The sequence below is a fragment of the Penicillium cataractarum genome, assembly GCF_028827025.1.
Source record: "Penicillium cataractarum strain IBT 29864 chromosome Unknown utg000001l, whole genome shotgun sequence".
Classification (NCBI taxonomy): Eukaryota; Fungi; Ascomycota; class Eurotiomycetes; order Eurotiales; family Aspergillaceae; genus Penicillium; species Penicillium cataractarum.
The window spans coordinates 4,483,692-4,511,691 of NW_026622737.1; the positions used below are offsets into that span (position 1 = coordinate 4,483,692).

At 51.3% G+C, this 28,000-nt stretch overlaps 10 protein-coding genes across 10 annotated transcripts; 1 reads left to right on the forward strand and 9 right to left on the reverse strand.

Annotated features, from left to right (window-relative positions):
* Positions 1-170: 170 nt before the first annotated feature.
* N7496_001562 (tryptophan--tRNA ligase WRS1) lies at positions 171-1,542 on the reverse strand (the record flags this gene model as incomplete). The annotated part of the gene is made up of 2 exons (XM_056694493.1): positions 171-1,080; positions 1,151-1,542. 2 exons carry the CDS (start codon positions 1,540-1,542, stop codon positions 171-173), a joined length of 1,302 nt encoding a protein of 433 aa, XP_056561222.1.
* Positions 1,543-2,017: 475 nt separating this feature from the next.
* N7496_001563 (exosome nuclease subunit RRP6) lies at positions 2,018-4,303 on the reverse strand (the record flags this gene model as incomplete). The annotated part of the gene is made up of 1 exon (XM_056694494.1): positions 2,018-4,303. One exon carries the CDS (start codon positions 4,301-4,303, stop codon positions 2,018-2,020), a length of 2,286 nt encoding a protein of 761 aa, XP_056561223.1.
* A 297-nt stretch (positions 4,304-4,600) lies between these two features.
* Positions 4,601-5,052, forward strand: N7496_001564 (uncharacterized protein; the record flags this gene model as incomplete). Its single annotated transcript, XM_056694495.1, has 4 exons — positions 4,601-4,641; positions 4,719-4,756; positions 4,820-4,890; positions 4,960-5,052. The coding sequence occupies 4 exons, from the start codon at positions 4,601-4,603 to the stop codon at positions 5,050-5,052; spliced, it is 243 nt and encodes an 80-aa protein (XP_056561224.1).
* Positions 5,053-5,485: 433 nt separating this feature from the next.
* Positions 5,486-8,304, reverse strand: N7496_001565 (phosphatidylinositol N-acetylglucosaminyltransferase; the record flags this gene model as incomplete). Its single annotated transcript, XM_056694496.1, has 4 exons — positions 5,486-5,827; positions 5,883-7,565; positions 7,639-7,806; positions 8,185-8,304. The coding sequence occupies 4 exons, from the start codon at positions 8,302-8,304 to the stop codon at positions 5,486-5,488; spliced, it is 2,313 nt and encodes a 770-aa protein (XP_056561225.1).
* A 476-nt stretch (positions 8,305-8,780) lies between these two features.
* On the reverse strand, positions 8,781-11,685 carry N7496_001566 (mismatch repair ATPase MSH2; the record flags this gene model as incomplete). Its single annotated transcript, XM_056694497.1, has 2 exons — positions 8,781-11,579; positions 11,662-11,685. The coding sequence occupies 2 exons, from the start codon at positions 11,683-11,685 to the stop codon at positions 8,781-8,783; spliced, it is 2,823 nt and encodes a 940-aa protein (XP_056561226.1).
* Positions 11,686-12,096: 411 nt separating this feature from the next.
* Positions 12,097-13,533, reverse strand: N7496_001567 (DNA replication factor Cdt1 C-terminal domain-containing protein; the record flags this gene model as incomplete). Its single annotated transcript, XM_056694498.1, has 1 exon — positions 12,097-13,533. One exon carries the CDS (start codon positions 13,531-13,533, stop codon positions 12,097-12,099), a length of 1,437 nt encoding a protein of 478 aa, XP_056561227.1.
* Positions 13,534-14,651: 1,118 nt separating this feature from the next.
* On the reverse strand, positions 14,652-15,107 carry N7496_001568 (uncharacterized protein; the record flags this gene model as incomplete). The annotated part of the gene is made up of 1 exon (XM_056694499.1): positions 14,652-15,107. The coding sequence occupies one exon, from the start codon at positions 15,105-15,107 to the stop codon at positions 14,652-14,654; it is 456 nt and encodes a 151-aa protein (XP_056561228.1).
* An 831-nt stretch (positions 15,108-15,938) lies between these two features.
* Positions 15,939-16,689, reverse strand: N7496_001569 (uncharacterized protein; the record flags this gene model as incomplete). Its single annotated transcript, XM_056694500.1, has 3 exons — positions 15,939-16,181; positions 16,386-16,486; positions 16,578-16,689. The coding sequence occupies 3 exons, from the start codon at positions 16,687-16,689 to the stop codon at positions 15,939-15,941; spliced, it is 456 nt and encodes a 151-aa protein (XP_056561229.1).
* Positions 16,690-18,205: 1,516 nt separating this feature from the next.
* On the reverse strand, positions 18,206-20,284 carry N7496_001570 (C2H2-type zinc finger protein; the record flags this gene model as incomplete). The annotated part of the gene is made up of 2 exons (XM_056694501.1): positions 18,206-18,379; positions 18,437-20,284. The coding sequence occupies 2 exons, from the start codon at positions 20,282-20,284 to the stop codon at positions 18,206-18,208; spliced, it is 2,022 nt and encodes a 673-aa protein (XP_056561230.1).
* Positions 20,285-26,553: 6,269 nt separating this feature from the next.
* On the reverse strand, positions 26,554-27,993 carry N7496_001571 (putative Golgi transport complex component Cog5; the record flags this gene model as incomplete). The annotated part of the gene is made up of 1 exon (XM_056694502.1): positions 26,554-27,993. One exon carries the CDS (start codon positions 27,991-27,993, stop codon positions 26,554-26,556), a length of 1,440 nt encoding a protein of 479 aa, XP_056561231.1.
* Between the last annotated feature and the right edge of the window lie 7 nt (positions 27,994-28,000).

A 28,000-nucleotide genomic window follows, 5' to 3' on the forward strand; every position in this document is an offset into this window, starting at 1 on the left:
TAATGGAGATGGTCATATATTTATATCCGGAGCATGCAGCAATCGCATACAATCCAGTTTACTCTTTTTAAGAGATACAGATAATGTAAATGATCATGGAATCGAGTGAGGTATGCAGGTTGATTTTGATTTTGAGATCATAGTTTAGACAGTTCAGCTCCTGATGGACTTTAATTCTTCTCAGCAACCACCGGGTTAAGGTTGCCTTTCCACTCCAAAGGACGCGGGCGCATGTACTCGGCCACAATCTCATCGGTGACCTGAGCCCGGCGCTCTTGGAATCCCTTCACGTAGGTCTGCAGCTCTGTAATACAGAGTTGCTTCAATTCACCCGTGAGCATCTCACCCTTCTCATAAGCGGCGCGAATGCGCTCAAGCTCATCATCATCCTCGAGGAAGAAGGTCAGGTACTGGAAGGGCACATCGACCTTTGTGTTACCACCCAGCTCGCGGTGAAGCTCCATGGTCTCTTGGCCACCGGAGAAGGCGTACTTGTTGATCTTGTTCTTAATCTGCTTGGGGGTATCGTTCATGAAGATGGCGGAGGTTTCAACACTAGCAGACATCTTAGAGCCAGGGCCCTGGAGAGCGGGCAGGAAGACAGCGTGGATGAGCGAAGGCTTCTTATACTTCATCTTTTCGGCGTGTTCACGACATTGGCGGAAGTAGGGATCCTGGTCAATGGCACAGGGAATCAGACAGGGGATGGAAGAGACCTTCTTGCGGTCGGTACCGAAGATCTGAGGGAAGCTAGTCGCGAATGCAGTCGCGGACTGGGTGGCGCAGAAGTGGAACTCTCCGATGTTGTTGCTGTCGTTGAAGCCAAAGGTGCCTCGCACTTGGTTGATCGTAATGCGCTTGGCCATTCGGCAGATATTCTCGTAGAATGCGCCGCCAACAAAGTCAAAGTCACTGAAGATGAAGGTCTTCTTCATGTCGAATCCGACAGCAATGATATCCTTGGCATTGGCCTTTGTGAAGCGCTTGGCGTCCTCAATCTCGATCTTCTGAGAATGCATATACTTCTCGTCGTCGGTCATCATGATGACGAGGGGAACATCGAACACATCTTGCAGCCATCTAATTGCGGAAAGAGAAAGAGATTAGTATCGCATTTACTAAGGAGGCACATAACAATGAGGGCGCATACTTGGTGAACTCGAAGGGGACAGTGTGTCCCACGTGCATGCTGTCACTGCTGGGTCCACGTCCAGTGTAAAGGTAGAAAGGTTGGCCCTTCTCATGGCGGTCCAGGATCTTTCCCAGCTCGCGGTGACTGAACACAACGCCGCGGCGCATGAAACGGTGCGGGCGGTGGCCGGTGACCTTCTCGAAGCGCTCGAGCAGGTCGGGAGTGAGAGGAGTGGCGCCGAACTCGCGGACGAGCTTGTCATAGTCGACGGGCAAAAGCTTGCCAGTCTCATCGACACCGCCAGACACATCGAACGGGGTGATGACCTGGCCGACAGCCTTTGAGGCGGGCGCCTGTTCGGCGAGGCTCAACGTGGTGAGCGCTGGGGGTTGTCCTGGTTCGTCCGCCATGATGTGAGCTGCTCAAGAGCTAATTAGAATGAATCATTATCAATTAAAGGGATTGAATTCGTACTCTGTGCTTTGATGGGCTGCTTGCGTTGACAATCTACAATTCTTGGGCGGGGGAATTTCTGCCCCTCGACGATGAGTCAGACCCACCTTGCTATCAAGGGGTATGATATGATTGGTGGATACCACTATATCTCACGTGACAATCTATAGATACTGTATTCGCATTGAACGAAGGAGATGGATAGACTGATTTGATCACAGATTAGGAGGAATCACTATGACAGCTAACAATTTCATGTTAAGATAGTTCATTTCTATGAGAAACCCGTTATCTATACACACAAGAAGAATCCCAGGGCCTCCCATTGACGCAAGGGTATCGCTATGCTTAAAATGAAACACAAGGAAGCAAACAAAACACCAACCCCATAGATGCTTTTTAGAGAATTGAGACGGCAAGTCATCGGGCAGTTTACTTGCGGAATGTCAAAGACTTTCCAGCATCGTTGCGCTTCTGCTTGCGTGCGCCGGAGGGAGCCTCCAGGGCCTTAGCATAGGGGTTGAAGGGCTTCTTTCTCTGTTGAACGCTCGGCGCAGCTGTGGAAGCCACGTTGAGGATTGAATCCGCAGTGTTATAGTCAAAGGGAGTGGAGTCAGCCTCGGATTGAGAGGCAGCTTGGGCAGCCTTCTGAGTCTTCTTCTTCTCCTTGCGTAGTTTTTTGCGTTGCTTCTCGGTCAACTCTGGTTCGTCGCTTGGTCCGGCCAAGCTATCGGGCGTAGACAGTTCTTCGTCGGGAGTGGCAACTGCAGCAACCTTTCGCTTGCGTGGAGCACCGAGGTCTTTCACAGTGAAGTACTTGGGCTCTTCGGGAACAGGAGCGGGCTCAGGGGCCGCTTGTGGAGCCGGGGTTGGTTGGGCATTGGCTGAGACAACAAGCTTTTCACGAGCTTGGGAGACGGTAGTAGGCATTGGCGGCAAAGGAAGAGAAAGTCGGAGAGCTTCCAACGATGCAACAGCGGAGTATGATGCAGGGGCAGAGGGCTCTTGGACTTGCAGAATGTCGCCCCAGAACTGAGATGTCTCGTAACGCTCAGCAATGGGGAAATCGACATCTTCCATGTCGACAGCCAGGGCCGTTCGAAGACCTTTGGGTGGGGGTGCGATATCGCGCCATTCCGGACCTGTAGCCCCAGCAGCATGAGCCTCCTTGATAGTAGCAAGCAGATCACTAGCCCGGCTCTTGGTGAGGGGGGTCATGGGTGAAAGGGTGCGCAACAAGGTCCCCATGTCAAGGGGCATAACTTGAGCAAGCTTGAAAAGCATATGCTTGGGGAACACGCATTGCCAGCCCTCATCCTCGGCACGTGCTACCTCGTCGCGCCACTGGTGAATGGCTTTGAAGACCGCAAATTGCTCTTTGGAAAGCGCTCCGCCTGGGTTTCTAGAAAGCAGATCGTACCAACCTCCAGCACCTTGGCCCTTCTCCGCATCGTAGACAGGGCGTTCGTATCTCTGCAAGGCCTCGTTCTTTGAGCGCTCTTGCACATAGTCGATGAGGCTTTCTTCCGGCGTTGAAGCCGCAATGAGTGCATTGCGCAAAGAATCATAGATAAACAGGAGATAGTGAGTATCCGATCGGGCGTAGTCAAACATGCCAGATGGAAGTGGACGAACACGCCAATCGGCCATCTGATACCGCTTATCGGCTTCAAAGTCGACAAACTTCTTAAGCAGGTACTTCAAGCTCCTCTTAGGGTATCCTAGGGCAGATGCGGCATGGAAGGTGTCGAACATGCCAACCACGTACAATCCGAGATCACGCTGCAACCAGATGATATCCATAGTGGATCCGTGAAGCACCTTCAGAATTTTGGGGTCCGCGAAGACTTCGTTGAGAATCTGGAGTTCTTCCCTCCACGGCTTCAGGGTATCAACCACCCAGTCCTTGTTCCGTGTGCTAATTTGCATCAAAGACACCAGGCCGTGATAGGAATGTACATCGTGGTGTTCCAAATCAATCGCGATCTCCTTAGCCTGCTTCAGCTCTTCAAGCATCTCCTTAACACCTTCCAAGGTGTCAACAAAGGTAGCGGTTGTGCCCTCGAATGAAAGATAATCGATGGCAGGAGATGTCTTGTAAACAGGCTTTGGGTATTGCGCATTGCGAATCTCGGTCTCGTAAGGATGCGGGTAGGCAGTTGCGCCATCGATTTGTCGTTGTTTCAGAGATTTTTCAAGAGGAATACTGGCATGAGGTTTGGTCTTGAGAAGAGGATGGAAAGGGCCCAGGTCTGAATTATCGGGCTTGCGATCGAACAGCAGCTGCGGCTTGGGGATTTTTGATGGGCCGTAGTCGAAGGTGGTTGGGAATCTAGATGTTTTTCTAACCACCGGTGCCTGTTCTTCTTGTGAGGGGCTCAACTTCTTGATCACACCCGTGAACTCGTCCAAACAAGCATCGGCTTTCTCGAGAAGCGAATCGATCACATCCACGACACCACGCCAATTGTCCTCGATCGAATCTTCCGTGTCCAGTGTAGGCGCAGCGACTTCAGTGCCAGCGGTAGCAGCCTTGAGCAAGGCAGTCGTCAGGGTAAGAATCCGATCGCTTTGGTCATCGAGCGACTCTGTGAAGTCTGCGCTCGAAGTACGGTGGAAACCTAGGTCCTCCGACGCCAGCTGACCGACGGTGCGGCTCACCTGCACCAAAGCGGCGGTAACCTGGTCGTGAAACGGAGCGAGCTCTGCAGAATCCATGACAAGCAGAGCTATAACGCCGTTGTAGATGTCAAATGAGAGTAGTCGGCACCTTTTGAAGAAAAAAAAGTGGAAGCGTGAAGAGTTGCGCTGTGACCGCCTGCCGAAAGAAGGTGGTAAGGTGCGGGTCTTTAATTGGCCAAACTCCGAGGCTCCGCGGCGACTTTCTTCTCCTGCGGAGCTTCCAACACGTCAAACATATCCAACTTACAAAGAGTCCACCTTGAAGCAAGCCCAGTGGAACTTGCAGAATCTGTTTTGCATCTCTACTATTCTTTCAATCCTCTCTTATCAAAAATGGCCGCCTCGATTGCTCCCGAATGCAACGACATTAAAGAGTAAGTTCCATGTCACTCTTCCAGTTTCTACATTGCGTGGCTACGAAAGATACAGAGAATTGACATATATCCACCAGGAGATATGATACCTGCTTTTTGAAGTGGTATAGTGAGAGTCAGTCTTATCTCTTGATCACCTAGGCTCTACAAGCAGCAAATATAGCTGACAACAAGACAGAATATCTTCGAGGCAACACCTCATCAAATGACTGTGAGGAGCTGTTCAAGAAGTATAAAACGTGTCTGCATGTGCGTTATTTCTCTGAAAACTTACTTGACATCGAGACCTCGAGCTAACCATCTTTTCGTGCCGCATAGAAATCTCTCAAAGAGAAAGGCATCGACACAATGCTCGATGATGCTCGGAAGAGCAGCAGTGAGACTGATGCCGAGTTTCTTAAAAAGTCATGAGACGTGGCTGATCTCTCCCTCGCAATTCTTCTCATCTCTACTCTATGCATTCTCTGTGATTATCTCTCGTCTATCTCCTGGTGGCGAAGACAATGTTTAATAAACTTGGGCGCAACGGCAACGGGTGCATGTGTTATATACAGGCAAGCGTGATCTCTCTTCTCTTCATACCATCAAGTCTAAATGTATCACCATGATTCTACTATTAATTTTCCGTGAGACTCTACCAAAATCATCTCGTTGCCTAGTTGCAAGTTGGAGACTATTCGTACGCTATTCAGTGGTAGTATTGTCCACTACATAGCGAATCGGATATGTGTAGACTGGGTTTCAAGCAAGTGTTCAAAATGTAATATGCCCCAAAGGCAAAAATTATTAAAGAATCAAAAGCGAACACGATCTATATACTAGGGTATTATTTTAAAACTCATCATCACCGATGCCCCCGTCGACGAACATCTCCCTGTCCAAAATTAGGCGGAACCTTGGGAACCGGATTGCCTAAAGCCCCCATTCCCCCCACGGAGCCAGAGCTTCCACTCCCACTACCGCCCTTCTTGGGCTGTGTCAACATTGACCAAACTTCCGCCATGCCTGCACGCCGTGCGGGCAGCATACTGTATTGCATGCTGTACAGGTTGCGGCGGTGAATGGGCGGGACGAAGCGGCCCGTCATAAGACAAAAGATGACTCGGGGTGCTAGATAATGTGTGCGGAGTCGGTGGCCGAGTTGGAAGTATTGGTCGAACATCGCGCGGAGCGGGAGGGGGATGGACTAGAAATCGGATTAGCGGGTGTGATTCTGGTAGTCATGTTATGATATGACAAACCTCGAGGTGAATGTAAGAGACAGCCGGGGACTCTGTTTCATTAGGTCCCTTTGTCAATGCATCCCGGAGTTCGAACCGGATGCCACCGGGTAGTCGTCTCGAGTCTTTCACACGCAACATCAATGCGAAGAGTGGGAAATGATTCAAAAAGGCCAGGCACGTATCGAATCCAGCCTTTATAGTGATGATCAACATTCGAGCCGAGGCGAAGGTTAGATAAAAGACAATCACAGTAGGGAGGAGGAAGAAGAGGACGGTAAACAGAATGGTGCCAAGCAAGAGTTGGTCGAGGTCGTAATCGCATGAATCTATCCGATTGCGCAAAACGTTGCGCTTCTTTCCACGGAAGAGATGGAACAGAGAAATGATGATGGTAAGTTGCCAGTTGAAGATTCTAGCAGAGGCAATGTAGAAAGAGTAGATGTGGACGGTGAGAATCGAGAGAAGGTCGGAGAATAGGGCGATGGGCATGCTGGCGCCGGCGAAGCTGGAGCAACCCACAATGTAGATAACATGTGGGAGGTATGGTTGCAAATTGGCAATGCACGCGGCCCAGTTTTCAATAACCCACAAGAACAAGTCACCAAGGAATGCTGCGAGTTCGTTGTTCAACTTCAAACCAGCAGGCCAATCCATCAACCAAGAGATGGTGCGTTGCAGGCCTTCCACAGTCCAGCCCGTCAGGACAGTATTGATTTGCGATGCTACCCAGTTTGCATTGTCGATGATATACGACCCGAGAGCGATGCCGATGATCACATCATTAGCGACGAGCCACAAGCTGTTATAGAACCGGATATAATCCGGGTGGCTGGTAGTCACGCTTTCCCAGTTATCTTTTCGTTGTCGAAGTTTGACATACTGAATAGGCCAGTAGCAGAATTGCTGCAATCGAATATCCACTTGCTGGGCGGTCGCAGAGATATCCTTGAGAGCAGCAGCATCCGGTCGAGCTCGCCACTCAAGGATTTGCAAAACAATCTCTGCGACAGATCGATGACCCACAAGTCCTATAACGAAGATCCTAGTGATGACGGGCCATATCCACTGCCAAAAGACGTGAGCTAGGCAGAGGACAATGAATCCCCACAATGTCGTAGCAGACTCGACCACGCGCTCTCCAACACTCATACTCCGCTTGGCACGGATACCGATGAGGTGAGTATTCTTGTGCATCAGCTGGGCCATTTCGTATGCACAATTGACCTGGTTGATGATCAATGGAAGGGCCTGTTCCTTCTGCGAGGGCGCATGCTTCACAACTGTGTGAAACTTGAGTTTCTCAACCAGCAGCCGGCCCCTCACTTTTTCCCTCTCCTCTTCCGACTCAATCTTGTCCGAAACTGGGCCAAACTTTTCTGACGCCGCGACCTTATCACCCAATGCCAGCGAGATGGGATTCAAAGACATGTACTCCATACGAGTCGGATGCGGGCGATCATACATGATAACCTGAACAGACAAATTCGTGCCCGGAGGACAATATATCTGAGGAACCTTGGATGTGGATTGTGTATTCACGTAAAGATGGGAAGGATTGAACGAGGTCGAAGGTGACTGCGGATTCGTCGAGCCAAGGACGTGCATCTGCGATCGGCCGCACAAGGTAAAGATGCGAACGATCGGGTGTGGGCTATTCCTAAAGAGAATACCTGCGCGGAGCGCATTGTCGACATTGCGTGGCTGTTCCGTATAGAAGTGCAATCAGTATGTTGTTGCGCAAGACCATATACCCCTCCACCGATAACCCACTCACCTCGACATCTTCCAACACCGTGAGCACGAATAGATCTAGCTCCGAGTTCCGCCATCCAACAATTACTCCTGGCGACGAGGATCGCGGGAGATCATATGGCCAGAATACCCGCAATAGCCCATCACTCATGAGCATATTGTCATCCTTCTCCGGACTCTTAGAACGAGCCTCGACGGCGCAGCTGTTCTCGCGCGGAGACACCGAGATTCACGTGGCGTGGGTGCTAATAAGCAGTAAATATATTAGTATATCTGTTGGCAATGGGTGATCTCCCATGTTGCAAAGCTGATTTACAGCAGTTCAACGCTTGAGCACTTCGGGTTGAGCTTACCAGATTCCCCTCTCTCGATGCCAGGTGATTGATTGGCAGGACCAGGAGGAAGAAAAAGACGGAGAGGAATAGAAAACCTTTCAGTGTTCTTGTCTATATTCAATCGCAACACCAATGAGCGTCAGCAACAAGTCCACAGTCCCGCGCGCCGAGATCCCCACTGAGCAACGGAGGGAGGGGTGTGTCCTCTCCGAATCCCCAGCAACGAAACATACCACAACGCCGTGGTCCCACGCAAAAATAGCCAATTCGTACAGGCGGGTTACAAGGTCCCACCGAGCGGTGATGTAGCCCGCGACAAAGATCCCAAGGGTGAGGATGGAAAAGGGGTGCATGAATCAGGGTGGTTCAAGCGGTCCGCGGTTTAGTTGGCGCGCATAGTTGGAGGGGGCGAATATCGAGCAAGGGACTTTTTTGTCAGAGGTTTAGGACGAGAGGATAGTCAGCAGTGTTCAACTGGTGAGGATGAGGTTCTTGGAAGAATCATGAACGAGTGAATGAAGAATAACAGACAAGCTTTGGACAAGCCGCCCGCTCTGGTTGCTCCGAGGCGCGTTGGCGTCTAGACCGGCATGGTTGGCCCACGTGACTGTCCCTGGATCTACATCTTTTGTTGGCAGTTTCAACATTCACGAAGTCATTGGACTTTTAATATTGTGCATCATTTGATCAGATTGAGTATAGATAAGACGACTGTACCCGAAATAATTGTAAAGTACGTCCTCGTCAAATGCATTTCCCTTTACCCCCAATCCCTGACTCCGGACTCCATGACAAAACCTCAATCCTCGCCCATTACTTATTTGTATCCCTAAAGAGCCTTGATACCCTGGAACACCTTGTTCGCCTGCAACTTCTCATCACCCTTGACAAGATCGCGCATGATCTGGCGCTTCTGCTCAGACGAAAGTTCTTTACCTTCAATCTCGGCCTTCCACTTCAACAGCATCTCCTTGAGAAGGGCATTGCCTTCTTCCACCTCTTCTTGGGAGTACTTGTCCAATGACGGAGTAGGCTGCTGGTTCTCAGCAGTCTCAGCAGAGGAAAAGTCCTCCAACTCCTCGGCCTTCTGACGGGCCATGTTGACAACCTTCTCAGGGAATCGAACGAGCTCGGCAACGTGGATACCGAATGATTGATCGCAAATACCAGGTTCCACGCGGTACAGCAATGTAACTTGCCGCTTCTTCTTTTCGGCACCGTCATCAGCCTCGTTTTCAGTTCCGTCGCCGATGAATGCCACGACATGGAGGTTCTTCACAGCCTTCTGGTAACGGTCCGCTAACGCGGTCAGCTCGTGGAAATGGGTCGCGAAGAGACCAAAGCAACGGATCTCAGTGACGATATGCTCCGAGATAGCCCATGCCAGGCCAAACCCATCGTAGGTACTAGTTCCACGACCGAGCTCGTCGATGATAATCAGGGACTCCGAGGTGGCAGACTTGAGAATGTTGGCGGTCTCGAGCATCTCCGCCATAAAGGTGGACACGCCCTTGAGTTGGGAGTCACTAGCACCGACTCGGGCAAGGATACAGTCAAAGATTGTCAATTCTGCTTCGGTGCAGGGCACGAAGCAGCCAGTCTGGGCCATGAGCGCGATGACACCGATTTGGCGGATGTAGGTAGATTTACCACCCATGTTGGGGCCGGTAATGATGAGGAACGAGGACTCATCGCGGATCAAAGAGACGTCGTTGGTGATGAAGGAAATATCGTCTTGCATTTCCATGCAGGGGTGACGAGCTTCCTTGAGTACGGTGTTACCTGTGCCTCGGGGGTGCATCTTGGGTCGAACATATCCGGCAGGCGCATGGACTGCTGCATGTGCGAAGCTCACGATCACATCAAGATGTGCCAGAACGCCGGCAAGCTGTTCCAAGACAGGGCAATAGGAAGCAGCAACGTTGACAACTTCGTTGACGAGGCCGGTCTGAGTTCGGTTGTAATTGGAAGAGAGCTGGTCGTGCTCCCGACGGAGAGATTGCATGGTGGAGGTGGTGAAGTAAACGCCGTTCTTCTGCGTCGAGCACTCTTGGTACCCCTTCTTATTGCGAATGCAGCCCGCTTCAGTGCGGGTCAAACGGAAGCACCAGCCATGTACACGGTGGTTTTCCATGAATAGCTTCTTCTCCATATCCTGGTTCAGATCCTTGGCAACTCGTCGGTGCTCCATATCCATATCATATCGGACCTTATCCAACTTCTTGCGGATAACGCGAAGCCCCTCGTCAAACTCCGGCTTGATGATGAATTCATGGTTCTCGAGTGCAGCAAGGTCAACCGTAGTCTCCACCATCTCCTCCAACCTGGCCAAGCTATCCGAGTGACCGCGGAGTTTAGTCGTATACTCCTTGTCTAGCGGCACTTGATATTGCTCATCCATAACATCTTCCAGAGCCCGAACAAACCCAGGTAGCCGGATAGCCACCTGATAAACTCGGACAACATCCTCCAAATTAGCCTGCTTCCGCTGGAACCGCTTGGCAAGACGGTAGAGATCAGGAATAGCACGGAGATGCTCCTCCTGCATCGTCTGACGCAGTTCCGTGTTGACCACAAATGCCTCCACCAGTTGCTGCCGCTGCTCAATAGCGGCAAGATCCATCAAAGGCTGCTTCAACCACTGCGACAGTAGGCGACTTCCTACGGGCGTCTTGCAATGGTTCAATAGACCGAACAGACTCATACTCTTCGATCCGTCCCGCGGGCCAGGCATAAGGTTCAAAGCACGCAGCGCAGACGCATCAAGCTTCATATACTGCGACAAATCATGCTGATAAAGCTGGTACTGGCCGAAATTGGTCGGGTCGGTCATAACACCAAGGTACTTGATCAACGCAGACGCAGACCCCATAGCAAGCTTCAGCTCCGTCTGGGGCAGTGTACCCGCGGACCGCTCATCACGTAACAACCGTGTGAGATCCTGTTCGATATCGCGCACGCCATAGTCTGCCGCCGGCCGCTCGGAGATCGCAATACCACAGCTATCAGCGATAGCACGAATCTTGGCAAGTTCGACATCCTTCCCGGCAGAATCCATAACAACCAGACACTCCTTGACACCGAGTTGAATAACCAGAGACTCAAAGTTGGAGTAAATATCATTATCGAGGAACTCGCTCACGCCGAGCTCGCGCACGCTCGCATCCGCAAAACACACACCGACATTCCGCGCCTCTGCAGCACGCGCAGAAATCTTCACAGCCAAGATGATAGGTGCTGAATCCATTGACATAGCACCCACACTGCCGAGTTCATCTTCCACATCTTGCAGGTTGCCGGGACTAGCTTGCTTGCCCAGTTTCCAATTTCCCTTGCCCGTGCCGCCGGACACCCAGATCTCGACGCGCTTGTTGAGGCGGAAGAGGGCTTCGCGGAGGAAATTGCGGAATACGGTCACGCTCATGGTGACGGAGGGTAGGCCGCTGGTCTCGCTGCGACCTAGGTTTCGGAGGACGGAGGTGGTTTTGTAGACGGTACGGGCGATGAACTCGGCATCGGCACCGTGTGATGAGTACCAGTCGCCTCGGTCGAAGACGCGGATTGTCTCATTGTTGTCTGCGTTGGGGAGGGAGCGGTAGAAGCGGATGAAACCGACTTCGTCGTCGACCTGGTCAGGTTAGGAGCATTGGTTAGTTATTTGTTTTCAGCGGGGATTTCTTTTGAGATAGATGGGTAATAGTGGTGAATACCTTCAGGTCTGGTCGAGATGACATTTTGTCGGTGATTCTGCTATTGATTGCAGTATTTTAAACAATCACCGAGCTTTGGTTGTTCGATGGCAATTGGTGTGAGCTCGAGACGCGTTTTGGGGGGACACGGTCACGTGGGACGCGTCGCGCGTTAAGTGGTGTGTCACATTAGGGACTCTACTCATTTTAGGAACTATTGTGTACTAAATCTAGATACTTAAGGAAGGAAGAGACAAGTTCTCTGGTGACAGTCATTAAGATTTATTGATGAGGTAATGGGTATGATGGTAGGTAAGATGTATGCTAACAGACATGATGTTCACAAAGTACAGGGTATCAGAACAACGCTTCAATGCAAGATCGCGAGCAAAACCGGCTCCACGAATGCGAGGTATACAACAAAGAAATTCAAAACAATAATCCACCGAGGATCCTTCAGATCTTCAAGATGGGGGCCGATACACAAGCCACGGGCTTTTCCCACTCGGCCTTCAATTGAGCCACCTTGGCTCCAAGTTCATTCGCCTCGATGTCCTTGCAAGACTTCAGCACCACCGAGCGGATATCTTTCACAGTGACCATAGTCACCCAGTGACCGGCCACACGGGTATCTGCCAGAATCTCGAGGCACGCTTCGACTTCGTCCCGAGGGATGGGAATTCGGACAGAATCACGAACATGGTCGACCATCGTGTCCAACTTGAAGGGCTTGCGCTGGCTAGCGAACATGGCCTTGATGCCAGTGCCCACATAGGTAGCTGGTCGCAGAAGAGCCAGAACACCGGCAACTTCCTCGACACGATCAGCAGCTGATCGACGGATCATCTCCTTCTTAGTTGGCGGAGGGGGCAGCTTGGACTGGCGCAGCTCCTTATTCTTAATGCGATCCAGAAGACTCTGTCGACGGTTGATCGCAGGAGCCAGAGGTTTGGACTCTCCAACCTCTCCCTCCGCACGCAATTTCTCGGTCTTCATGCGGATCACGCCAGACCTCAAGTCCTGCAGACGCTGCTGGCCCTTCTTGAACGCAGTGAAGGGCGTGAGGGATTCGTGAATCGGCGCGAGACCGAGAGACTCGAGAAATAGTGCCGGGCGATCCTCTTCTTTGGCGATTTCGAGAGAAGGCTCCGTCTGCTCCCAAAGTAGATCCAAAGCCTGCTCGAATGCATCCTGCAGAGCAGGGGGCTGCTCATCCACCTGCACGGTTCTTTCCAGACACACTTTGCCCAAGCCGTAGTTTGCCAGGCGATAAGAGACATCCTTGGCCTTCAAGCTGCGGTCCCAGACCCACAATAGGCGTTGAAGATCTTTCGGCTGCACCTTGCGCTTCTTCCAAATTCTGGTCACGCTGGGAAGAAACTCGCGGAAATCGGCTGGGGAAATGGGGCCATTGTGAGCGAAGTGAATGGACAGAGCCTGAACGAAAGCAGAGTGTAGATTCAAGAAATCATTGACACAGGGTGCGCGAGGTGCAAGTTTCGGCTCGGGGATGACCTTTTCAAAGGTGATGGTACGCTGTTTCGAGGGGGTGTCGGGAACTTCGGGGATATTGGCGACGGTCGAGACACGAGTGCGACGACTCGGGGTCCGCTTTGGCGACGCATAGTGACCGCTGCGCGGTGATGAAACGGATAATTGGCTGATTTTCAAAGTCTTGGAAGGCGTGTTGGCCTCCTCCTCGACCGATTGCCGACCGTTACCGTCCACATTCTCGAGCTCCTGCAGCTTCCTTTTCTTCGACGGGGAAACGGGCAAAGAGGCAGTCTTTTTCGCAGGTAACGATGGCGTAATACCGGCCTTGGTTGCCCGGCCAAAGCTTTGAATTGCGGGTTGGCCTTGGAGCAGGGCGCTCTGTCTGGCGGTGCGCGGCATCGCGGCTGCAAATTTTCCCCTTCGGACGGGAGCGGGTTCAGGGGGGTGTGGAGGTAGTTGCGATCGATAAATTCGACTGAAAATATAATCAGAGTAAGAGATACCGAGTATGCGGGGGGTAAAAGGGTGGTAAGAGGTGGGAAGGTGGGATGATGTAGAGGAGAGAAGGGAGGAGTGATGCAGTGTTTAAGGAGGAGCACTTAGCACTTTATCACTTGAAAAGGAAAACAGGGCGCGAAAAGGCTCGACGCGTCCAGACGCGTGTGGAGACGTTAGTCCGTTTCGGGGTTAATGACGCGTCGGAGGAGTTTCACAGTGATACCACTAAGAATACCACAAGATAACGAGTCTTTTTGCGCAAGCACTAGTTTAGAGCAGAGAATTGAGGACTCTTAAGCACCATTTGAGAAAAAAAAATGGATGGGCTGGAAGGGCAGTAGATTGTGGGGTTAGCATCCTCGTCACTGTGGTAATCCTCCGGCATGGGAATGCTGCGTCCAGACCGACCCTGCGCAAGAAATACTCCGAATATGCAAGCAAGATATCTCACAGATCAATAATTAGCTAATCCCTGCTTCGAGGCGCTAGTAGTTTGATCTAGTCTATCATTCGCGCATATAGATCATCCAGTCCTACCGTCCTCGAGTTCCTTCCTGGACGACGAGAGTCACCCAAAGAAACGTTCCTTTGGCTTTCCTTTGAAGGACCTATTATTATTAAGCAACTCTTATAACTAGTGTCTGGCTATAAGAAGGCTCTCGGTCCAGATCATCCTTCCGCGCTTAATACTTCGGCAGTCTTAGGAATATCTACAGATATCAGGGGAAACGGCACTGGCTGGCCAGGAGAGTGTCCTGGATGAAAACCATCATTTTCAATGGGATGACAATTCGTTGACTGTACAATTTCGCAATGCTAAAAGCTAGAAAAGAACGTTGATTTGTGACCACCAATTAGACTCAAGTCGCCCCAGTATAACCGTCTAGTGTTCTTCCTAAAAAGACCCTTCCCTGTATAAACCTACTTCAACCACACGTCTTGTCAATGGCTAGAGCTCGTTAGTTATATGATTTTTGAGGAAGTTTTCGTCCTAATAGGGCTTTCTTACATATAACCTTTTAGCATAGTCCAGGGTAGCCCGGGCAGACTGATCTCGGATCCTCAAACCCAAACCCATCGTATCTCAGCTCGCCATCATTGACATTCTTGTTTCCTTCAGGAGCCCAATAAGGCACAGCGCCGCACGTCTTGCACCCGTGGCCTGGAATCAAACCCGCAAGCTCCTTAACTCGGGCCCCGTCGCCACCGCCAGAGTTCTGGAAGAAAGCACAGACTGTGTAGTTCGGGACCGAAGGCGCGTCGGTGGCCGGGCCTTCAACGCACGCGATATATTGGCCATTGTCGTACCATTGGTGGTCGTAGACGCCGGAAAGGTAGTTTGCGAGTTCCTGGGCAGTATCCGCTCCCTTCTGGATATATGGGCAGGAAGAACTACCTCGGCAGTTGATGCCTAGTGCATTGGCAGAGGTAAAGGCCGAGACGACCACGAGGCCGAGCGAGAGTAGGCGAACCATTGTAGTGTATATGAGTTGCAACCTTGATGATTGCCAGAACGTTGTTTAGAGTTATGATTGACGAGGGACTTTGTCTCTTATATACCCGCTTGAAAGGTATTACCATCATAGTACTCAGCTCTTTTAACTATAACCGAGAGGATCTACTTTGGAGCTTGCTGGCTGGGGTCCAGCTGAGGTACCTCCTCCTTCCCTTCACGGATAGCTATAGATAGTTAACTAACTAGAATAGCGGTATTACATAAGTTTTCGACCTGGACCCCCTTTTTGCCAGCCGTGCCAAGACTTGTCAGCCGCGAATCATCACCAAAACTGCTTTAATTCACAAGTATTCCGTATATCCGTATACCACCCATCTGCCTCGGTAATTGCCTGCACCCTGTGTAGCATAGTGGCTAGTAAATAAACAGGGATATCTAGATCTAGCTGTTTCAAGCTCCCTGCGCCTTTTCGATTAAATTCGCGTGTAAAGGGCCGTTATTACTCTAGATTTTGAGAATAGAAGAAAAAAGGAAGTATATTTACTTTACTGCCTTGTAATCTAGCGTTGTGGTGAAATTGTAATCAACCTTCTTGACAGTCTTTAATCCTCAACCACCTGGAATTCACCATCAGGACTTGAAATACTACAACAAATTCAATACCAATACAAGGCTCAAGCAAGAACTAAACAGTTGCATCTGCAAACGATTAAATTCATTGTCTCATAATTGACTTCCCATCCTCGACAACCCAGACAATCCACAGAATCCCAGGTAGTCTGCCATTAACCATCAATTTCCATAGAGTTACTCCTTCTCAGCGTTTCAATCCAAGCAGCGCCCTCATCATCTATTTCTTCCCACCAAACCACGAAGAAACAGTCCCCTTAGCCTCAGCCGCCTTCTCCTCCACCGTACGATCAACCTTGTCCACGGTGGCATTGAACTGATCAACCGCCTCCTTGCGGAGCCCATCGAGTTGCTTCTTGCCATCCTCTAGATGCTTCTTGCCATCTTCCAAGTGCTGTTTGCCATTATCGATGAGGGCGGGAATGCGCTCGTCCAATTTAGCCTTGGAGCGGGCATTGTTAATCTAGTAAAGAACCGGTTAGAAAGAATTGTTTTGTTGGTGTTGTTTAGTACATTGTAGATTCAAGGCGTGGTCTTTCAATCTCGAAAATGTGTGATGGGAGGCGGTGGCCACAGTGGCTGGTAGTATGACCCCAGTGGCCAAGCCGATGCAATGAAAAGCAAGACAAGGAAATAGAAACAAGAGAAGAGGGAGGGAGAGGCATACAGCTTCATCGATATTAGAACCAGCTTCCTTGCCCACACTCTCGCCGAACTTCTCCGCGCTGGTACCGCGGGGAAGCTTCTCGCGCGCCTTGTCGGCATCAACTAGTGGAGGAACAAAAGTCAGTCATTATAATTCAACGAGGTATCCTGATAGCAAAGTCCTTTCAAACAACGAAGAATAAAAAAAACATACTCTTCATCTCCTGCTTAGCACCCTTGACATCTCCGCCCGCGCGATACAGGTAGTATCCGCCCGCACCGGCCGCGGCGAGGCCCAAGTAAAGGCCCGTTCTGTTCTTGGACATGATGTCGCTGTGTTGGGAGGGTGGTGCTTTGTAAATCGGAGTCGAAGTACCACGGGGTCGAAGTACGGGAATCCTGGATTAATTCGAGTATGTAGACTGGGAGTATTTAAAGGAGGAGGGAGATGGGTTGGAAGAGCTCAGAGACAGGTTCAGAACTGGGCGGTTTCCCAGTCACAGGACGATGACGTCTGTCCTCCCCGTTGGCAACCTTCGGCCCTGCATGAGGGCGGCCAGACTCTTTGGTTTGCCGTTGCCGTTACATTATTGGGTGTAGAACTTTGAGGGTGGTTTGAGCTTGGATTGTGTTTTGTAGAGTTTGAGGGTATATGGCTCGTGGTATATAGCTGGTGGAAAACTTGTATACTTTAACTACGAGGTTCATCGAACCAGTCTATTCCCTTGTCTCTTTTCTTTCTATCTTCGTTTTCTCCCATATTTTCCATCTTTTGAGTAAAGCTGGGGTCTAATTAGCTCGGCGCTAGGCGGGTCCACTTTCAATGTACCCAGACGACGTCACTAGCGAGTCATTGCCGCATGTGGTTCCGATCTTGAACGGGAGAGCTTCTGAGCTTCCGAGCCATAGTTGGCTACGGCACGCAGAAGTACATACAGGAACCAGCCCTGGTTTCTATTAATCTCCTCAGCTCTACTAAAACAAGGGAGGAAAGCAGCTGTATTTGTTCAAAATTGGCATTGCAGTCATATCGAGGTCAAAACCTAAGTTCATAACAATCCTAACAACGGCCGTAGACGACATAAAACATTGACATGATGAATTCCACCACATAAAAAAAGGTTAATAATAAGACAAAAGCAGAAACTATGAGACCCACCACACAAAACAAGTTGCATGAACACCATCGGGAAAGAGTGAGGTGATGGAGAGTAGGAGTGAAGGATGTAAAGCTAAACGTGTTCGAGATGATCGAAATCACGCTTAGACCAGAAGAGAAGGAGGAGGGAGGCTTGATAGAGGGGGAGGTGAGATGGATTGAGAACAAGACGCCAAACCAATTGATTCGAGGCGGGTATCGCATGCACACACGATGCCATCCATACGCTCCTGCTCGAAACGCCAAAACATGCAGCAGAGAAATCGGCAACTCTGGAAGACCAGACACGAGACTGCCGAACAGGAAAATGGGAAACGCAGAGCAGATCAGATCAGATAGAAAAGAGAGATGAAAAGTTCCAGTTTCATGTATAAATCATCAAGGTCGTTACTTCGTCAAGGGTGGGCAGTTCTCAAGGAGAGAGGTCCGCTCGTTTTTCCGGATGGTAAATGGAAAAAAAAGATTGTCTCACAATGGATGAGCATTGGGTTATGGGTTTCGGAGCGAATGTTGAGTAGGGTTGTTAGCGAAAAGCTTAGATTCGCAAAGCCGGGAGAAGAGGCCATTCTCGTGGAAAGAAGATGAAGAGAGAAGATAGTGGCGGGTTAGAGTAAAAATGTTAAAGGCAAATAGGTATTATAGGCGAGGCCACGTGAATCTCCCGGTTATGTCGAATATCAATTTTACAAGAACAATCTGGCGGCACCTTTGTTCTCACTCGTTGCGACGGCAACCAGGGCCTCGAGCCGGCCCATACCGCTGTCTCGTGCAGACGAGTCAGAATATACATCGGGTCGGGGCTCTTGCTCGGCGTGTCCCGGGTAGCCGTCGGCGTGAGAGGCTTGTCGCCCACAGATCTATGACGGCATTAGTATCCGGGTCGCGTGCCGTCCGTTCGAAGGAGAGGGTCCTACCGGTTGAGGATGCTCGGATGGTAACGAGGAGTCGTGCGATTCAATATATCCACTGCTATGCACAATGGCAGGGTGGTACTCGACCGAGGCTGTGGACGGAGTGTGAACTCCCTCGCTGCTGCTAGAGTCTTCGGGTGATGTCTGCGCCGGGCGACTGCTCGTTGAGAGATTCGACGTATGGCCCCGATGCTCTTCTGGGCTACGCTCAACGGTGGGCGGGAATGTTGGCTGATACGAGGACGAAGGGCGGGAAGAGACGTTTTGAATTTCAGCAATAGTCTGTTGACTCCATTGGCTGGCATCCCGAGACGCCCGTCGGTCTCGAATGTCGAGTCCAGTGAGATTGTGATGCAGGGACATGTCCCACGACACGTGGCCGCGACGGTGACCGGGCCCCGAAATTGGAGGCGCTGGGCGCACTGATGGAGCGCCGTAGTTGTAGCCAGAACCAAAATTATGGTTTGGTGGTGGTGGAGGGGGTCGGTATTGATTGTCGATCTGCATGGGGCTCGCTTTGCGGGTGGGCGGAGTCAGAGGGCGGTGCTGAGACACGACTTTGTCAAAACTCTCAATTCCGGGTAGCCGGGGCGGTTGCTCTGCAGAGTTGTTTCCTCCCATCAAAGGCGGTCCCTGAACGGTATCAGGCGTGTGATATTGGCTTAACCCGCTTGTAGATGGCCGGCCAAATACGGGATATGTCGAGGGATGCCACGTTCGCCTCCGCATCTCAGCCTCGGCGGCGCTGAGGGTGCTCTCGTCCCGAGATGCAGGGTAGTTTGTACTAGTGGGGCTTGCAAAGACACCGGCTGCATTCGGGTATGGATGGCCAGCGGGCGAGCCATATGGTGGGGGATATGCACCACCATGCTGTGCGAGGAACGGATTGCTGCTGGTTGGCACGGACAGTCGGCGAGCGGCGGTCTTGCCTTCCCAGAAGCTATGTGTTGCGGACGACATGGGAGAGGTATATTGGGGGCTAGCCGTCGGGCCACCAGTGTAGACATTAGACGGAGTATAAGGCGACCCACCAGCCGAGGGGCCAGGAATTCCACGAATCTGGCCTGGCGGCGTACTCGGAGGCTCTCCCATCGGATCCAGTCCCAGGCGTGCCCGGCTGGTAGGGTCGTTGGCCATGATCAGTGGCGGGGGTCGTCGCCGAAGCTCCGGGGGTTGGCTAAAGGTGGACGTCGTAGATGCGATACTGGAGGTCGACAAATTCCTGCTATGTCCACGGCTATGGGCACCCTGGCTCCCTCCAGTCCCAGCACGAGCCCGGCCAGTCGGGCGCACTCGATCCGTCCGCACCTGGCGTTGGAACCGAGTGCCCGTAGCTGCCAGCGAATCTCCGGGGATCTCTTCATTGACATGCACCGTTTGCGCATGTTGCCGTAAATTATCCAGTCGCGAGAACCGTCGGGAACAGTGACATTGAAAGGGCCGTTCACCCGTATGCTTCCGAATATGTCGAGCCAGATGCTCGCTGCGTGTGAAGCTGAGGTTGCAAGGAGGAAAATCCGTGCAGAAGAAACGCTGTCCCTTCTTCTTTTTCGACGGAGGCGCACCGCCCGGTTCGGTCTCTTGATCAGATCCATCCCGTTCTCCATCCGAGTCGACATTCATCGCATCATCCGAAATACTCGAGGCGGTTCGAGAGTGACCCGAGACTGGTGCCCGCGTAGAGCCATCGCTTCGACTTGACTTTGCACCGGTATCCGGGTGTTGGTCCGCGGGGGAGGATCGATCTGAGGGGGGCGGCACGCCATTGGGATTCGCACGGGGGGTTGTCGCACCGTCCATGGCGTGGTCATCGGTCGCGGCCGAGGTGTTGACGGGAAGGAAAGAGGCCATGAGGGGGCGACGTAATCTGGGTGGAGGCGGGTGATGTCAAGGTTGGTCGCTTCGGAGACTGGGAAAAGGTCCCAAGAGGCGATGACCGCGGTCGCAAAGCTGGCCGATCCACGTCACTAGTATTGACCCCGGAATCCAGCGGGGAGGAGTCTATTTTGTTTTTCGTATCGCAAGAGCCGCAGCGCTACACCGGAGCAGGAGGGCAGAGAGAAGACGCGGAGAGTCTGAGGGCAACGCTCACTGTAAACATTTGCGCAAGAAACTTTTTTTTAGTCAGGGCCACTACAGGATAAAAATAGGATGCGAAAAAGAGGTAGAACGTAAGAGAGTGAAGAGGAACTTGGAGAGGAAGAGTTTCGACACGTACGATTTTGGTAGAGGCTGTGGCGCTTACTCGGGATCTTTGACCACAGCTCTCTCTGTCTCTCTCGGTCTCACGAGGAGGGGAAAGGCGAGGAGGGGAAGATGGCGGCAAAGAAGAAGCGAAGGGTGGGGGGGGAGGGATGGAGGGTCGGAGATGGAATGCACAACCGGATTTAGTCGAAACGACGCAAGGAGTTTGTGCAGGGGAAATATGAGAAAGGGAAGGGAGGAAGGAAGGATGGTTAGCCGATCTCGAGCATCTCTTGACGAAGAAACTGGGATCGGCCGGGAGGTTCAGGGTTGAGGGGGAGAGCTGGGAAAGGCTGAAATGGGCGGTTGGTGGAGAATCGGAGGGCGAATGTTTCAGGTTGGTTCCTGGGCGGGCTGCCGAGACGAGAGGGGGAGAGTCGAGCCGATCTGATATATAAGAAAAGATCGAGGAGAAGAGATGGTGTCGATAGTGTCGATAGTAGATGATGATAGATTATAAAAAAACGGGATCCAAGGGGAAAAAAAGTAAGATATCCGACCAGCCGGGTGTGATGATCGTCTCTGGGACGAGATGTGTATATATTCGGTGGTGATGTATAGAATGTAGTATATCGGACGAATAAGGAGGGCAGTATAGACGAGTATCCGTATGTAAAGGGGGCCAGGGGAAAAGGGGAAAGAAAAAGAAAAGCAAAGCAAACGGGGAGAAAAGAGTAAAAAAGACCAGGTCCCAAGAAAAGGAAGATCCCAAGTCGACCAGTGGTGACGACGAGAAGGAGGCTTATCGGTGGGAAGCGAGGGGCAAAAAGGTATTCACGGTTTCGAGTACCGACTCTATGAACACAGGATTACCCATAGGCCAACCTATGAGAACGAGACTCTCAGCTTACGCCAGATGGAAGATCCCAGGGGAAAGACGAGACGTGGAATCAAAACTGGATTAGGGGGCCTTCCGGACCTGCCGATGCAAATCATCGTTTCACCATATTGACTACATTATGAGTATGATGAGACTACGAGTATTACCGTTCCAGACCTCCCCCTCGGTTCGAGAACCCTCATCATAAATATCGTCCTAATTCATCTTTAGTTTTATCCATTCATGCTCCGTTATACCCGTCCATCTCGATCTCCCAGGAACGCTAGACTAAGAGCGGCGACGAGTAACTCCCGAACCAATCTCGACTCTTGCTTTGACCAAAGCGTAAAAGGCACCAGGCACCGGATGGCCTCGATAGATGATGATTCATAGGGCTCCAGTCTTCCAACCGAGTTCAACCAGTCACCAGGGTCCCCTTTGCATTTTCCTGACAGTCCCATGGGTCCCAAGGCAACCCTGAGCTCCCGGGAACCAGAACTCGAGAAGAGTCGAGAGGTAGTGCAAGAACTTTCGGAGCTAACAAAACAAGTCTTTGACGTTCACCATCCCGGCAGACCCTGGATGAACTCTTGAATCCACTCCAGGGCCCCCGCCAAGACCTTCGGGCAGTTTGGTACGGGTTTGGGGGGAGAGAGATCGGTCGAGAGTCTCGACCGTTTGGCCTACTGTTCCCCACTCGTTACTGAGTGACTGGTTTGCGGCTTTTCTTTTTTCTTTTTACTTGTTCTTTTTTTTCTCCCTGCCATGCGACCCCCTTGCATTGAACGGCGTGGGAGTGGATGTATCATATATCTAATTACGGTATCATCGAGGTTGGAACGAGGCTCAGCTCATACAAATGTCAGCTAGTTACAGAATAGTTAAATGGTCCCTGAAGGTTATGATGATGATGATGATATTCTAGAGAGAAGAAAACTCAACTCATCCTCTGATCCACTCTACCTTCGTCATACTCTCCAGACTTTCTGGACTTTGGAATGGTTACGCGGTAGGGGTTAATTCCGAATGGTCCGCCCTGATACGAAGACAGAAAATCTCCGCTCTATGGTACTTCTCCCCCTCCCCCTGGTCAAGAGCACTGACAGCGTCAGTGCTGAAATACCTAAGAGTCAGTGCTGGCTGCTCTGTACACCAGTAACGCCGGTTGGCTCGAGCCCGTTCGGCATGCGGCGGGAGGTACGATCTGGCATGGACCCCGGCCAGAGTTCGATGTATACAGTGTATTCGGTACGTGATAGTACGGGAACCTGAAGTATACAAGTGGGAAATGCAGGAGGATACAGACCTGTACTATCATTGGGCTAAGCGTTCGTCAATCTTTGCTGACGATAAGAAAGTGCTCACAATCTAGCTATCTAACCATCTACTGTAGCTATATCTGATATCGACCTATACCCGCCTCGTGTGGTACTTTTTTTTCTCCCTCGATAGGACCATATTTGCTTATCACAAGAGGGGAAATCCAGTTTTGCTTTGCTTCATTAAAACTATCATACGGAGTACACTGGGTAACATGACCTTCTTACTCCTCCATACAGTACCAAAATTCCCACCATGTTCAACGATCTCGATCTCTTTAGTCCTTTTCTCTTCTTTCCCCGCGTTCAGCTCCCAAATTCAAAATCCCCCTTCCAAACGGTGGTACACTTTTCCGTTAAAAACCCTCTCCCATCCCCATCCCATAAACCTTCAGGGCCCGGCGCCCACCGACTCGCCCGTTGACGGATCTCCGTGCCTGCGTCTGAGCTTCTCGCCTCCCCCACTTTGGCCCTATTCCACAAGAATATACTTTGCCTCCCCCAACCACCAACCAGTATTCCCTAATCCCGCCCAGCCCCCTCCGTCTCTTTCCCCGCTCCAGTAGTCTCGACTGGGGTCTGCGGACTCTGCAAACGGCAAGACTAGCGGGTTATCTGCGGGATCATGATATCGATGATCGGCGAGCGGAGTCGTCTAGAGAGGTGAGAAGCTCGCATGACGATGTCTGTATTCTGTCGTCCACGGTACACGGGGACTTTAATATGATCCTTAGTCTTTTTCTCCTTTAACTGGCTGAACCTTGCTCATTGCCTTTATTGTCTAATAAATTTTGTGTTTGTGGGCGGTTGCCCAGCACCCCCGTTGCTTTTTTTTTTTTTGCCCTGATCGAAATTTCGAGGTACGTACGGTATGTTCAGTGCCGGCATGTCGGGTTCAACTTTTTGACCACAAGTTTCGTGACGCCACTAGTGACATGTATGATGTGCTTCATTTCTTGCCAGGCTTGTTGCAAGTAATGTATTCGCGTCCCGTCTGGGGTTGCCTCAATGTCGCTGGTTGGAAGGTGGGATGTTTCATCTATTTCATCTATTCCCTCTCCAGTACCCAGTCTGCTGGAACCTGTTCTACGGACATACGACAGGGCCCTGACTTGGTGGCTGATATCTCCGGGCCGCTGATCGACCTGTTTGCCCCTCTTTAATTCCTGATTCTTTACCTGTTAATATCCGTATATTATAGTAGTGCGATATTGTGGTGTGCGAAGAGGGGCACATCATGAGTCTGTACAAAAAGACGCAGATGATGACCGGACCACTATTGAGCTTTGAGCCTCTCTAGCACAGTGGAGCAAAGGAGATCTTCACCCCGCGTACTCCTTGTGACAGCCGTTGATTGGGGGTTGTCTGTAAAAGTATACGTAAGGCGACGGGCTGTAAAGGGCCCAGTACCTGATGGTACTCCGCACTGCGCACACTTGCTGTTCTTACTACAGTGTACTTCAACGTGTATCTGTTCAAAATGTACACCTCCTCCGTATCTACCCCTCCATGATACAGTACACCATTACCTATTAACTACAGCATTCAAGTACTCCGTACATAGCCCACCTGCACGCCACCGCAGGGGGCAACTCCGTGAGGCACCCACAAGCCCAACTCCAAGTAGCGCCAGGTACCTGCAGGGCTTATCGATAACTGGATCCTTCGATCAGCCTGAATCATGGGCTGGATCGGCGGGGGTGGCAGGGATCGTATTCCCCTCCCCTTCCCCTCCCTCTGACGTCGTCGACTCGATACTCCACTCTCACTGGCCGAATCTAGCTTGACTCATAGTATACTACTGTATGCTACTGGACGCTAAGGATACCCCCCCTTGAGAGTTGAGAGAGATCTGTACAAATCACATACTTCATCTTGACTTCATTTTTACAACATGTAGGGTAGTTAATATGGTACTATTCAACGAATAATCCTCCAACCGGAAGATGGTTGATTCTCACCACATTCATATCGGGTTAACGAACCCGAATACGTTCCATCTATCTAGAGCTGTCGTTCTTGTTTTTCGGTATCTACTATCTAGTTTTAGTACTTCACTCACTCTCTAATTCCACGTTTCGAGTTTCAGATTTCCCATTATTTCGCCCCCAGCTCTGTCTAATCCATTTGCATTTGAAGCGGTCAAGCTATGTACACTAGTAACCCTCCCAACCCCCCTTCTCACCTTTCGCGCCGCACAGAAGAGGCACAGATGACAGGTCCAACCTCTCTTCAAATGTATTCGTGCCACGAGGCCAATCACACCCGCCCTGCATGTCCTGCCAGGAGTATCCATGTACCTAAGGGGAGCGGGCGTCCTAAGAAAGAAGGCGTGCCTGGAGGTCCCGGCCACGTATGTCCTCACCTCATCGTATGGAAATATTTGAGGAGGGATAAGTAGTTCAGCTGGGGCTCGAGATGACGAGAGTCGGTGGGATTAGCAAATAGGATTGTATTTCTGGATTGTCAGCTTTGTGTTGTTCTGTTGTGGTTGGTGTAGAGAGTATCTGGTAAGGTAGGTAAGGTATACGGTAGGTACCTAAAACCATGCGAGGTGGGTATATTAGGCGTTGGATATTTATAGTTGGGAAAGATGAGGCTACTCGGGCCATCGCCGACCGAACTGATTACCGCCGGGCAGGGCACCTGATAACCTTACCCAATCCCGATATACTTCTATAAACAGCCATCAAACAGAAAGATCAAAAAAAGTAAATTCTACAAGAAATGATCAGATAACTCTTATCCATCGACAATACCCAAACTCCTGATCACCCCAACTCCACAATTTAACCAAAACCATATCCATCTAGGTACATGCATACAGACGTACAGCAATCCACTCTCCCACATGTGATTTCAGAACGGTCGAACAAGGGCCCAACCCGCAACACAAAGAAAAAAGCTCACCACATACCTCTAACCTTACATCTCCATCTGACCTTAGCTTTCACACCCCATCTTTTCACGGGAGCCTAGCCCTGTACGCCTCGAAGCAATGTAAGGCAAGGCAACCCGAGTCCCATTTACCAGCCGCCTTCGAAACAAAACCAACAAAACTGCACCACCGTGCGGGAGTCATCTGACCTCGTCCCGAACCCCCCTCTGGGCCAGGATGGTAATTGTCCGAGATCCGGAGGTTTTGACAGATCTTGTCCTTCGTACCTGCCGGTGAACAGGGGATATTGGCGGCTCGAGGGTGAGAGGAGGGGGGTCGGATCTAGTTCGTGGTTGGGTTGTTCTAAGTTTCTTTGTTATGCGGTGCTGCATGTCGTTCGCCCTGGTGTTACCACCTATGAGCTTCTAATGGAGTGCGTGATTCGGGCTTTGCTTTGTTTGGGGCCCTAAGGGTTGGCGTTCCGGGGTTGTTGTCGTCTTGGGGGCCTGGTACCTGGTACCTGGGCCCTGGGGAAGGTAGCCGGCACATTGTTCCTGGATGCTGGGGCGGTTGATCCCTGGGGTGTGAGGATTGGATGGGATCGGGGGACCGTAGGATGGGTAAGTTTGGTTAGATATACAGTGACCTGTGGTTAGTTTATAGAGCTAAGAAATATAGTTCATGATCTACGTGGTCATGGAATATGATCCAGTGCATTTTATATCAGCGAATGCCCGTTCTATTCATGGTGAATTGGCATATATAAGGGTATCTTGTATTTTCATGCTTCGGCAGCTCTATCACATGCAATGATGGTATTCTCATCGGAATATAGGGTAATATGCTCTGCTTGCCAGTCTCACCTGCCCAGTGGGCCGACTACCGAGCTCACCATCACGGCAGCTTCGCGCTCCCAGTTGCCCACACTTACATTATCCGTGCCAGAGCGGCCCTTTTCGGCTAGTAGGCTGGCAGCAGACACCTGCGAAGCACGTAGAACACACTCTTTAATTTCCGTCTTGAGACGATCACGGTTGGATCGCAATGTCCGAGCGGAGACACCGCCTCGACCGATGATTTCTTGAACGCGTGACGTGAGCGAAGATGCGAGCGAACGCCAGTAATATGAAGGTAGTGACGAGGTGTCGAGGGCATTCAGTAGGGGCTGGAGCAAGTTGGTCTTATTTGCATTTCCTGCAGCCTCCGTGACCCCTTGGGATCCATCGCCAGGGCTAGATACCAGAAGAGGATGGGTTGGTGCGCGAAGGTTCCTGAGGAAGGACTCCAACGCAGCGATATCTTGGCATCGGGAAGCAACTTCGTTCAGAGTTCGGTCCATCGCGGGTAGCTGCGAGAGTGCCCTGGCGAGACTGTTTACCGAGGTCATAATGGCCGTGTGCATGTAGCCTTGCAACGTCGAGAGCAGAAGCTCCGGCTTGTACTCGGATACAGTTGCGCCACCCTTTGGAATAGGGGAGAGAAGATATAGAGTTGCGGCGGCGGGACCTAGGCGTGCCCGCGCATCACGGACTTGCTTGTAGCTCGAGGGAACCGGCGCATGGCCGTTGGATGGGGCCATTGGACTTGTCAAGGAGAATCGGTTGATAGTTTGTTGCGCCCTTGCTTTGACCATGTTTTCGGCTGGGATCACAAACTCGTTCCGCAACGTGCGCATCACCTTGACCCGTTCCAGTCCATAACCCTCGTCATCTTCCGTTTCAGCTGAGAACATCTGACGCAGGTTCAAGATTGTATAAGCCGCCCGCTCCAGCGCCCGGAATCCCTCTCTCACTGGCGGGGCTCCATCAGCCCCCGTTGTGGATGGTTGACCGGTGCCTCTGCCCGTGATTTCTCCAACCTGACTCTCCAGCTGCCGACCCAGCGTCAGACAACGCCCAACGGCCCGTGTCAGCCGGACCGTAGCCAAAGAGTTCTCCGCAGCGATGCGCGCTTCATCTGCTGCCTTCCATTTCTGCACCACCTCCTGTTCCAATCGCTCGTACCCTTGAGTCACGGAGGTGATTTGTGTCCCTGCCTCCTTCAGGACCCGTTCTGCGGCCTCGGTCTGGCCTTGGGTGTGTGATAATAGGGGCAGTGCGGACTTTGTGGTGAGGGTGTGGATGTGGGTATCGATTTCTTGCAGGTCGAAGAGGACTCGGGAGAGTGGAGTAGATAGATCGAGTGGCGTGTCGGTGGCATTGTTGGTGCTCAAGACAAGAGTATTGGCAAAGCTAGCCGGAGAGAAGTCGGGGTCGAGGAAGGCCTCGTAGTCGATATACGATGGCTCCCCTTCCGCCATTTCGAGG